At 34.1% G+C, this 13,151-nt stretch overlaps 1 protein-coding gene across 9 annotated transcripts in view; it reads right to left on the bottom strand.

The window, feature by feature from the left end:
* NBEA (neurobeachin) overlaps positions 1-13,151 on the bottom strand; it is a 680,233-nt gene that overhangs the window by 216,445 nt on the left and 450,637 nt on the right. For all 9 annotated transcript variants that reach the window (XM_070520525.1, XM_070520517.1, XM_070520519.1 and 6 more), the window contains one exon: positions 8,917-9,041. In XM_070520525.1, coding sequence (XP_070376626.1) covers positions 8,917-9,041 — 125 coding nt within the window. The remainder of the gene's footprint in view (positions 1-8,916; positions 9,042-13,151) is intronic.

Below are 13,151 nucleotides of genomic sequence, written 5' to 3'. Positions count from 1 at the left end.
CAGCATTTTTAAACTGAAAAAAATACAATTAAAAAGGTGCAAGAAAATATTATTGAATTTAAGTGCAGCACTATATAAGCATGAAAAGCTAACTTAATAATCTTAATGGAGTCAATGTAGAAAACTCCATTCTATGCTTTTTAAAGGAAATTTCATAAGCCATATTTTAAGAATATACATGATAAATGTAGAATCTCTCTGCATATTTTGATTAGCGATGAAATTAGGGTGATTTTTAAATATTTTAAACAGGCTTTCATTATATTAAAAATCATATGGCACACTGTTTGTGGGAAAAAACTGCTAAAACATATAGAAAACTTGGGCCAATTTGGAACCCTCTAAATGTCATAAAGAGCAGAGATGCTGCATTCTTCATCTTTGTGACTGTTTGAGTACATAGCACAGTGTTTGGTCTCTATGTTAAAGTATGCATAGAAAAAGACTAGCATGAAATAAATACATCAACACGGTAAAGACAGCTATCTTTATGTGTTGTCTATGAGTGATTTTTTCCCCCTTCTTTAAACTTTTTTGGCCTTTTCTAGATCTTCTACAATGAGCATGTTTCTTTTCAGGAAGGAAGGAATAAGGGAAAAAGGAACAAAGAAAAGAAATCTTGCATTATGAGTCAGAAGGGGTAGATGGCAGAAGAGCAACAGAATGGAAGGAAGAAAGTTTTTGCAACTTCTGGAATGAAAGAAAAGATGAAATGGACAACTTGAAGGGGGACTGAGAGGGTGGGGAAGACTTTCTCTTGCAGTGGATGCCATTAACCTGGGGAATGATGCTTGGGTTTTCTTTTTAAAGCCTATCACAAAATTCAGTGTGGGAAATTTACTTTTAAACTCTGGGAAATGGGGGGCAAAATGTTTTGGACAGGTAAGCAAGCAGAGACGTGATAAAGAGATAATTAACAAAAATTTCAATTACCTCAAAAAGAATGGAATAGCTGAGAAATGGTGCTCAAATACGTTATTTAAAGCACTTTCACAAACACCAAAACCATTTAAAATATGTTTTTACAAATGACATGAAATGCACACCTTGTGAATGACACTAAGTTCATCTGTACTGGTATATCTTTACAGATGAGAGGCTATAAGAGTAGGCCAAAATTTAGCAGGTAAACTTTAGAATGGGGAAATGGTCAATGATGCTCTTGCACTTAAGAAAATTCCAAATGTATCTACAGCAACATACTGTATAGTATGGGAATGGTATTTAGATGGAGTTTTTACTCCACCTATCATTTCTCACTTAGCATGTCACTTAATTTCTATGGTCTGTCATTTTCCCAAAGAAAAACCTTTAATGGCTCAGTTTATCGGCAAACCCCTCTACATCATGGCTTCAAACAGCCCTTTGAGCCTCATCTTCATACCATCTCCCCATGCTATCTGGTGTTCCCTCATAAAGCACCATTTTCCATTCCAGGGACACATCATGTTGTGTTGTGTTTTGTAGTCCCTTTCTCCACACTGCCACCAATCCACTTACTGGCTTGAGAAAATCTCCATTCTTCCTTTCAAGTCTAGCTAAAATGTATTTCTTCAGTTAGGCAGCCCCCATCACTGAGCTCACACAGCATTTTTAGTACACCTCAATGAAAATATTTATCGCACTGTATTGTAATTATTTATAAACGTAATTGTATGTATATTTTATGAAAAATTAGTCTAAAAGAATATAAGCAAGATTATGAACAGTTTCATGCCACTCAGCAATAAGTCCACTAATATAATTTTATTTGTTCCTTATACTTAACAGATTTTGATGTTGTAAGGGGAAATAGAGACATAAAAAATATATTTCAGAACTTGAAAATACCATACCATACTTATTAGAAATATTCCATAGAAATACCATCCTTTAATGCTGCTACTGAAAGTGATGAGTGGATGTTGTTAAAATACTGTGAGTATAGCTTGAAATTATCAATTATCAATTAAATAAAAATAACAATTAAGTACATAAAACTGATTAATGTGGATGCTCTAAATGGAATAGAGAGAAGAAACATGATTCCTGCCCTCAAATGGTTTTTCTTCTTCTTTTTTTTTTTTGCTGAGGAAGATTTGCCCTAAGCTAACATCTGTGCCAATCTTCTTCTATTGTGTATGTGGATCGCTGCCACGGCATGGCCACTGACAAGTGGTGTAGGTCCATCCTGGAAACTGACCTGTGAACCCTGGGCCACTGAAGTGAAGCAAACCTAACTTAACCACTAGGCCCCAGGGCTGGTCTCCCAAATGGTTTTTCTTTTATCTCAGAAATATGAAACATCTAAAATCAAGATATTCTTTGAAATCTTTACAAAGTGACCTGTTACCAAGTGCAAAATATTAAGGCCATTCAAAGGAGTAAGTTAGGCCCTTTCATACCTCCATGTCTTGGTAATTTCTGTTATTACTTTGCCCTTCCCTGCTCATCTAGTAAACTCCTAATCTTCTCTCAAGACAGTTCATCAGTAATTACTTCTATGAAGTTGACTCCATTCCACTAGACACTCTCTCCCTTGTGCTCCTTTATGAAATATTACCTCCCTCTATGATAACTGTGCATTTCTTTCCACTAGTCCAGGTTTTTTTCAACCTTGGTACTACTGACATTTTGGGCTGAATTGCTGTTGTTGCTCTGGGGGAGCTCTCCTGTGCACAGTGGGATATTCTAGCAATAGTCCTGGTCTCTACCCATTAGATGCCAGTAGCACCACCTGACCTCCACACCCATTGAGAAGCACTACACTATGTGATGTTTGAAGGTAGAAACTGTCTCAATTTCTGAATCCAGCATCTACCACATGCATGGCATGTAGAAGATATTCAATAAATGTTTTTAAATTAATATGGTTACTTGACTCCTGAATCTGCTTAAAGCCTACAATCTAAGGCTTCACTTTAAAAGCAGAAGAGTTGTGAAAACTTTGTTGATAGGAAAATGTTATACAAAATCTGTAAAATGCATTTTATAAGCATATTTTAATACTTAGAATTTATATATTCTGTTTTAAATATTTTAAGAGACTATAAAAACCACAGGGTGAAGACAAGGCTATGATATTAAATATGATACTGGCACCAAAAAAGAGCTGAAAGATGATTCCCTGCACGTCTTTCTCTCTTCTAAAAAATTTACATCATTAATTTTTCAATAAATTATTTTAATCACAATCAGATCATCTATTTCATTCTAAATATGGATATCTGAGTAATACCATATCAAATAAAATGGAGTTATCAATGAACAATAATAAGACATTAGCTAGAGTCTCTACATAATACTCACAATACATTATTAAGGAAAAAAATCAAATCATCTTTCTCAAATATTACAACTATAAACTCTTCAAATTGAAGTGAGAAAAAAATGAATTCATAATTTGAAGCTTCTTTCTTAACAACTGTAGAGCTGCATCAGTGATTTTGTTCTTACTGCTTTTCTTATTTTTTGATGACTGCAAGTTGCACATCACAGTAGCCATGCATATCCCATCAGAACTAATTTAATTCCAGATTCATTACAGAGCTGCTTTTTATTCATCAAGGTCATACCTTGATGGCTTCACAAGCTTAGATAAATCAGGTGTTAAGCAGACACATCTCTGAGGAACCTAAGGATGTTCTCATTTGCAGTTCTCAGCATATCTTATTATTTACTGCCAAAGAAATGACTGATTAACTTTGTCATCTTTGCTCCATGTTTTTTTTTCCTCCAGCTGAAGCAGCCTGCTCTCTCCTGCGATGCCTGATCAGACCTATTTAAGCTGATGTCTTTGATCACAGACACGGGGGAACTTGAGATCTTAGGCTCTGATGAAACATTGTTCCACTATAATTTTATGGAGGGCAAACAGAGTTCTAAACAATAATTGACAGTCAACAAAGAAAACCAAACTTATCAAGATTTTGTGCTATTCTTTGACAACATAATCTTAAAGCACCAGAAGTTGACTAGTCTAGGTTTTATTGGAACATACAAATAATATACAAAACCTTCCTTTTTCAATCATTTTCTTATTAGCTAATTTGCCCTGAAGAAGAAAATCCTGCAGGTCAGAAGGTGCATTTATAAGTTTAAAAATATTTTCCTTCTATTTTCCAGTGTTATGGTTTGTAAAATTCCTGGTAATCAATTGAATTTGCACTTGTATGAGATTTTACTATTAGAAAACACCTAAATAACACATTCAATACATAGAAAATTCAAACATTAAACATCAGGAAAAAAATTACATGCCTCTAGGTTTTTATTAATCATATTCTAACACCAGAGGCTGAAAGTATATCAAATCACACCAAATCTTTTGCACATGACAACCTCATAAATTATTCAATTCATTAGTATTACTAAGAAGCATGAAAAACTCCATCAGTGTTAAGGATGTTTTCCAACCAAAAAAGGTCAACTGAAAGTTTTAATAATGAAATTGAAGAGAAAGCTTTTCAAAATAAATATAAAATAAAATTATTGTCCTTTTGTCACCTTGAAAATATATCCAATTCAGATTATTTGCTCTTTCAAGAAAGAATTGTTAATATATTTATTTGGTGCCTCCAAATAAATTGCCTGAAAAGAATGTCATGAAATCCAAATTATGGCTAAATGTTTCTGCCCATAACATAAAAGTTTAACTACAATTTGATGTAAAGTATTTGACTGAATTTAGGGAAAAACCAAGTGATTCAAAACATTTTTATTAAAACATTAAGTCTGCTAATTCAGTTTCACTTCTGCTACATTAGTATAGACTCACATTCCTGAAACATAATGTACTAAAGGAAGAGATAGACCTGACCAGCATTTATCTCCCAGGGGTTGCTTTGATGGCCATGTAAATATTCTCTATTCAAGTAACTTAAGGTTACTCCCTCGGCTTGTACAACTTGTTTAAAATTCTGAAAACTTTGATCACTGATTGAAATACTTCTGGCCAAAGTGAAAGTTCCATTCATAAGATATTCTTCTGCTCTTAAAACAATTTTGTTGCTACAATGTAGACGAATATGAAACATTTTTTTGATCAAAGATTACAGCAGAGTTTCTGTGCATTTAATGCTTAACTTTCAAGATAGAATTTATAGGAAAACTGAAATCCTGTAATTATTTAATACAGAGGTAGAAAGAAATTGAATTTCAATTTGTTCTAGAAGCTCTCTTAAAATTTGTAGGTGCACCCTTTATCTATTTCCACATACACCAAAACATTTAATCATTTGGATGTTAGTCTACACACTGCCAGACCTTAAGGTACTTAAACATAAGTACATGTTTAATGGCAGCAGGAGTGCCTAATGGTGGGCTGGGTTGTTTTACTTTTGTTTTGTTTTGTTTCTGGTGAGGAAGATTGGCCCTGAGCTAACATCTGTTGTCAATCTTTCTCTTTGTTTTCTCTTATTCCCAAAGCCCCAGTACACAGTTGTATTTCCTAATTGTAGGTCTTTCTAGTTCTTCTATGTGGGATGCCACCACAGCATGGCCTGATGAGCTGTGTGTAGGTCCGTGCCCAGGATCCAAACTGGTGAACCCCAGGCCACTGAAGTAGAGCACAGGAACTTAACCACTTGGCCATGGGGCTGGCCTCGTTTTACTTTTATATGAATGTTCTGGCAATATGTGAACACAAAAGCTTTCTTTAAAATACAAAAAATATGTTTTCAATAAATTTTTCAACATCTATTTTTATTGGATGAAGTGCTTTGTAATAATTACTGAACTTTACGTCCTATTTCTTGTGAAGAATACATACACAAGTTAGAAGGCACACTGAGAGTTTGGAAGAAGAGACAATATACATTTTTCTCTTGGCAGTCGGTGATCCTCCTTCTACTTCTACGTACAGATCACTTCAGGGAATACTTTCCACTCACCCTCCTCACATCCTCCCTATTTTACTCCCTACCTTCTACCCACTTCCAAAAGTCCATAGATGTGAACTGTGATGAAGGTTGAAGAGATGTGCTCTAGGATTGTTTTTGGAGGTAGAATCGTTTTAGTTTTCTTTTGTCTTCCACTACATGACCTTAACCCTGAGAATGATCATGGAGTAACTCTCACACGGGTACCATGTAGATTTCCTGAATATTTTATGACATACATGTGGTCTTTGTTCTAGATATGTATGAAAAGAAAAACATATCCCTATTTCCTTTTATCAAGAACCCAACTCAAGAGGGATAATAGGTTCTGAATACTGCTGATCATACAGTATTTAAAATTCATAAATCACTATATATTTTAAAATACACTTACATTACACACAGAGGATATTTAGTATCACCTACATCTTTTATCTCTTTCAAAATTAGAGTATTATTTTTTAGTTTGGGTTCATTAATAATAGTTACTATGTTACTAAACCATGACTATCAGTCTTAAAAAGATTTTAAGGTAAAAGATTTTAAAATTTGTTTCTGATAGGCTTTGACACTGGCTTAATAATCAAGATATTTTATAAACTAAACACACAAAGTAAAGCAAGTATCCACTTTTATAGAGAACCAAAAGGAATACTTTTCTAGCAGAACCTTTTTTAAAGCAACCTGTAGAATGCTGAACATAGTATAATGTGCATCCTATATAATTAAAGCTTTGGCAACACAGTATCACTAATAATATCACTCTAGCCTAACCTGTTACGAATTGTCTCTAGATGTTTCTAATTTCAAATGTGATGAATTCAAGATGAATTGGTGAAAAAGTGTAAATTATTGCATATGTAAAATGAAGTTTTAATAATTTTAAGTTCGTATGAAAAGGCATGCCACTTTAAGTAGGTATTTCTGAGAACCTCTTCTATAGAGCATAAAGGTAATATCTCATTTTAAGTTGGTGCTAAATCCTTAGGTGCTAAAATCCCTAGGTAATCTTTTTTTTAGCTCCCTTAAGCCCCAGTACATAGTTGTATATCCTAATTGCAAATCCTAGTTCTTCCACATGGGATGCTGCCACAGCATGGATTGATGAGCTGTGTGTACGTCCGCATCCAGGATCTGAACTGGCAAACCCTGGGCCACCGAAGCGGAGTGCATGAACTTAACCACTATGCCACCAGGTGGGCCCCAACTTAGGTAATCTTTTGAGTTGATTAAAGAAGTCCCCTACAATACAGGCCAACTATAATTTTTCCCTAGCATATCCTTTCCTGTAGTTACTTTTAGTGTATAAAGTTACAAAGCATAATAGTTTCATATGAAATCCTCATTTATGTTTTGAGCCTCACTAAGTTACAGTCATGTACCGTCTAACAACATTTCAGTCAACAACAGACCACATACACAACAGTGGGCCCATAACATTAGTACCATATAGCCGAGGTGTGCAGTAGGCTATACATGTAGGTTTGTGTAAGGCCACTCTATGATGTCTGCACAATGACAAAATCGCCTAACAACAGATTTCTCAGAACGTATCTCTGTTAACTGATGCATGACTGTATATCCATTGAAAGACTGTTTGCACAACAAATTTTAAAAGCTTTGCCCATTTTCTTTTTATTAGGATTAAGTATTTTTTCTGATTGGTATTATATGTTATAAACTATGGTAAATTTTAAAACAGTTGGCTCTTTTATTACTCTTAAATAAATGAAAACTAACATAAAAACACAAGTAACTAAGAACAAAAGTGGTTAATAACAAAAATATATGAATAGTGTTCATTAATGATGTTTTCTGAGAGTATATGGTTTATAAAATTCTGATATGATCAATCACACTTAAACTTGTTAGAGCATTTAAAAAGGGGTAAGTGGACAAATAGCCCTGTGCATACTTCTTGGTGGACAGCAATCTACAATAGCAGCATTTTTATTAAATTACAAAAAGATGTTTGGAGGTTTACGATTTATTGTACATTTTATAAGGGATAATTAGGGAACAGTTTTATGGTAGTGTCACAGCAGACGATATCTTTAACGTGGAATGGTCTTTTTCAGACTTCACTTGCAACTCAGTGGAGGACTGGGTATTTATTTTATTTTATTATTATTTTTTTTAAAGATTGGTGTCTGAGCTAACAACTGTTGCCAATCCTTTTTTTTTTCTTCTTCTTCTTCTTCTCCCCAAAGCCCCCCAGTACACAGTTGTAGATTCTAGTTGAGAGTGCCTCTGGTCGTGCTATGTGAGACGCCGCCTCAGCATGGCCTGATGAGCGGTGCCATGTCTGCACCCAGGATCCAAACCAGTGAAACCCTGGGCCGCCAAAGTGGAGCACGTGAACTTAACCACTCGGCCATGGGGCGGGCCCTGAGTATTGGGAATTTAAATGGACATATTGTAGCAGGATTTATTTTATTTTATATTTTTAGATTGAAAATAATAGAATAGAATAGGATAGGATTAAAATAGAGAATTCATGCAATGAAATTATTAAGATATTTGTTTCAGTTAAATACTGAAGTATTTAAAGTATATGCATGCATATATACACAAATGATATACATATATACATATTTCATGTATATATGTATATTCATCTAGTATACGTGTGTGTATACAGACATAGACACACGCGCATTATGCACAAAAATATATAAATCTGAGTACATGACTACAACAGTATATATTTTTTTCACCTTGGGTCTTAGTCACCAGAGTTTGAAACACACTGAAAAACTGATTTTACTCTTGTTTTAGGCTGTATGAGAAGAATGTTGGGTAACAACCAACTACGTAGAGTCTCTAATCTATTAAAAAGAAGTTAAAGTGTCTAAAATACATAAAGCAGGGGAATTAGTGTGTTGATTAAGTGTAACCTAAATGATGCTGAAGTATCTTCGAATGGAGGAAGCAGAACAGAATATTTTTGACTTATGACATGGAGAATCTTAAATGCTATTGAAAAAAAGAATTATCAACCACAAAGAGTCATCTCACATCCAGCAGGATTTTTGTGTTAAAAAGCACTGGTACTAACCATACTCGATTGCAGCTTTGAGCAATGCTTCAGCATGAGTGGAGCCAAATGCATTACGAACAAATCTTCTTCTTCGACGAAGATCATCTTCCCAGTAATCCAAACGCCAGAAATCATGCAATTGGCTAACAATGGGAAAATAAAGAAACAATAATCACTATCAATAACAATGTATAACTGGAAATACATTTTTTCCATAAAATTAAATTTTTATTTCTTTGGTCTCATTGGAAAATTTAGATAATTTTTGAGACATTTATATTGTATACAACTGTGTTTGTATACATATGTATACATATGTTTCCTCTACAAATGAACAAAATTTAACATAGTAACATTCTCTTATTTTAGGCATTATAACACTCAGCTCTGCTTTCTTTACAATGTTCTTCTCTCTACTAAAAACATCAATCATGGGGAATTTAGTAACAAACGCAGAATCAAATTACAAATATTAATGGCACAGTTTGCATTCTTTTACACTGTTTTTAACAATGCTTGTAAATCACAGGATAGACTTCACTACAAATAGGTTGCAATTTAATGACCGTGGTTTCTTAGTAGACTGAATTAAGAACTATAAAATATTGCCCACTTGGATTTGGTGGAACAATGATTAAAATAATGTGCTGAAATATTCATTGAAATAATTCCCTATTGCCCACAGCAACCTGAGAAAAGTGCAATTTTATCCATTATTAATAATACTGAATTAGAGCTGCAAAAAATTCCACTATGTAGTAATTGTCTTGGTAAATTATTAGTTCAATGCTAACAGAGTTCTTGGATGATTTTACAGCTTTCAGCTAATATAAACTATTAACAATCATGGCCATCATTGGGTAACATTGTCTAAACCATGTTACACTCTTAACTAATATTAAAACTCCACGAGATATTTCAGAAACCACTGAAATATGTTCATTGTATATCAATGGAACATTTCATGACATAATTTTTGCTTTCAACTTAATTTCAATAAATATTGGTGACAAATGCCACTGCTTGAGCAGTCTGTTTTTCTCTACATAGTGTTTGGAGTAACATACTCAGAAGATAATATTCTAATTTTCTTGAGCAGCACTATTCATAAAAACATATAAAATGCTTTCATACAAGATTTGATTTCATTTCTTATTTTGATATTTTATTGGAAAAGAATATGATGTCTGCTTACAGCAGGGACTGCATCTGTCTTGTTCATCATTGTATCTCTAGAATACTGTCTGGCACATGCTACGTTTTCAATAAATATTCAATAAATTAAAGATTTTTTTTTACTTTTAAAATCATGGAGATCAATGATTTACTTTTGAAAAATATTTTAGATTTTCTAGATTTATAATTTTGTTTTCTATAACTTAATTGTAAAAGAACATAACAATGTAAGGGATGTATAAAAAATGTCAAAATTACAAGCATTTGAAGTATATTTTAATATACCAGTTTTTCTAAAAATCATAATTATAATAACTTTCTTCTGTAAAAATAATGATTACCTGATAAGTAACTGTTACAAGTATATACCTCTGTCATTAATTAAAAATAGGATGATTTCTTTTCTTAAAAATACAGACTAATCCTAGTTGTTTAAGCAAGACCATGCTAAATTCTTGTTATGAAGATTTTCCTTAAGAGTATGTTAAAATTAAGTAACTGAATTCACCAGGAGAGACCACAGATCTAATGTTTTCTCAAATTTCTAACCATAAACATACTTTTCTCTATTCCCCCCATTACGTACAACTGAAAAATCTGGACACTACGTAAAAAACAGACATAACAATCCTCTGAAAGGTGGAGAGCAGAAGGCGGACTGGCTAAGGACCTGGGGTCTAAGGAACAATGTAGTGCTGAGTTTCCTGGATTGTCTTTTCATCTCAGATAGTCTAGACTTGAAGGAAAGAGGCTAGAAATGCAGATAGGCCAATGGGTGTAAACAAACAAAAAAAGCCCCCCAAAAGAGCTCCCAACAAAAGCCTGCTTTCTCTAGCCAAAGGACCTGGAAAGGGTTAGCCTAGGAAGATGGAAAACTTGTAGACAACAATTACTGTACTCTAGCCAAACACCAGAGAGAAACTGTGGCCCCGCCCTATCTACACCAGCAAAGGATGAGTAGGGGAGTTTGGATTTGAAGCCTCAGGAAAGTGTAATGAGTTGTCCTAACATCTTCACTGGGGTAGTATCACAGAAGGCCAAATAGAACTTTCATCTCTGCTGCCTGGTAACAAGGTGCCCCTCCCTCAAGGAGTCAATGGAGACCATGTGGAGAGTCTGGATTTTCATCCCCATTGGACAGTAATGAGGGATTTTCCTCTCCTCATTGGGGTGGTGTCAGAGGGGGCACAGTAGTCAGGACTTTTATCACTGACCCACAGCAATGGGGCCACCCCCACCAGTGGATACCACAGCTGGAACGCCCATCCCTGCCAAGCAGTGGTGAGGAACCACCTACTCCTTGGATGTTAATAGAGGATAAATGGAGAATCTAGGTTTCTACCTCCACCTGGCAATGAAGAGGCAGTGCTCCCCACTTCTCTGTCAGAGAAAGTCAACTAAAACAGATGGTTTAAATGAGATAAAAATACCTCAGAAAATAATAAGAAAATGTCAAGGTTTCAATCTCAAATCAATTGTCATACCAAGAATCTCGAAGATCTCAAATAGGATGTAAAAAGATCATCAGTAGATGTCAATGTTGAGATGACAGGGATGTTAGGATTTTCTGACAAGTATTTTAACCAGCCATGATAAAAAATGCTTCAAAGAGCACTTATGCTTGAAAAAAATGAAAAACAGAAAGCCCAGCAAAGAAACAAAAAGTCTCAACAACAACAACATCAAAATAGAAGATGGAAAGAAGTACCAAATGGAAATTTTATAAGTGACAAACACAAACAAACTTTTTATTTAACCAAAACAAAAAGTTCAGTGGATGAGCTCAACAGCAGAATAGAGGGGACAGAAAAAAGAATCACGTAACTAGAAGATAGAACAATAGAAATTCCCCAGCCTGAACAAACTAAAATAGACTAAAAAATTGAACAGAACCTTAGGGATTTATGAATTATAACACCTTTATACATTTGGGTCATTGGAGTCCTGGAAGGAGATGAGAAAGAGAGCAGGGAGAAACAAGTACCTGAAGAAATAACAGCTGAATACTTTCCCAATTTGGCAAAAACCCATAAATGTGCAGATTGCAAAAGCTGACTAAATTCCAAACATGATAAACACAAAAACTTATGCTAAGACACATCATAAATAAAGTCTGAAAATTAAAGACAAAGAAAAACCCAAAAGGCAGACAGGGAAAAATGACATCTTACCAATAGAGGTAAAACAGAGCAACAGCATATTTCACCTTAAAAACTATGGTGGCCAGAAGAAATGGCAAAATATTTGTTATGTGCTGAAAGAAAGGAACTGTCAAGTGGGAATCCTACAACGAGTGAAAATATCCTTCAGGAATAAAGGAGAAATGCAGATATTTTTAGGTGAAAGATATGGAAAGTATTTGTCACCATTAGAGCTAGTCTAAAAGAATGGCTAAAGGCAGTCCTATAAAACATCAGGAAGGAGAAAAGAGCATGATATGCAAAATATGAGTAAATAGGCTTTCTGTTTCCTCTTGAGTTTGTAAATTATGTTTTACTGTCAAACCAAAAATTATAATAGTGTCTGATGTGGTTCTAAGTGTGTGTAGAGGTAATACTTAAGACAAATATAAATGAGAGAGGGTAAAGGGAGGTAAAGTTTCTATACTTTACTTGGTCTGGTAAAATAACACCACCAGTAGATTGTGATTAGCAATGTATAAATAATGTAATAATTAGAGCAATCACTAAAAAAGCTATAGAAAGAAACATACTAAAAAATGCTATAGCTAACTATCAGAAAGAGAAATTAAGAAAACAATCCCATTTACAACTGCATCAAAAAGTATAATATTTAACCAAGGACATGAAAGATCTTTACAATGAAAACTATAAGACTCTAATGAAAGAAATTGAAGAAGACACAAATAAATGGAAAGATGTTTCATGCTCACAGATGGGAAGAATTGATATTGTTAAAATGTCCATACTACCCAAAGCAATTTTCAGATTCAATGCAATCTTTATCAGAATGTCAATGCCATTTTTCACAGAAACAGAACAAACAATTCTAAAATTTACATACAAGCAAAAACTACTTAAATAACCAATGCAATCTTGAGAAAGAAGAACAAAGCT

Source organism: Equus asinus, chromosome 11 (assembly GCF_041296235.1).
Source record: "Equus asinus isolate D_3611 breed Donkey chromosome 11, EquAss-T2T_v2, whole genome shotgun sequence".
NCBI classification, from domain to species: domain Eukaryota; kingdom Metazoa; phylum Chordata; class Mammalia; order Perissodactyla; family Equidae; genus Equus; species Equus asinus.
Note: the sequence above shows the minus strand (reverse complement) of the source record. Positions and strands in the feature narration are given on the sequence as shown.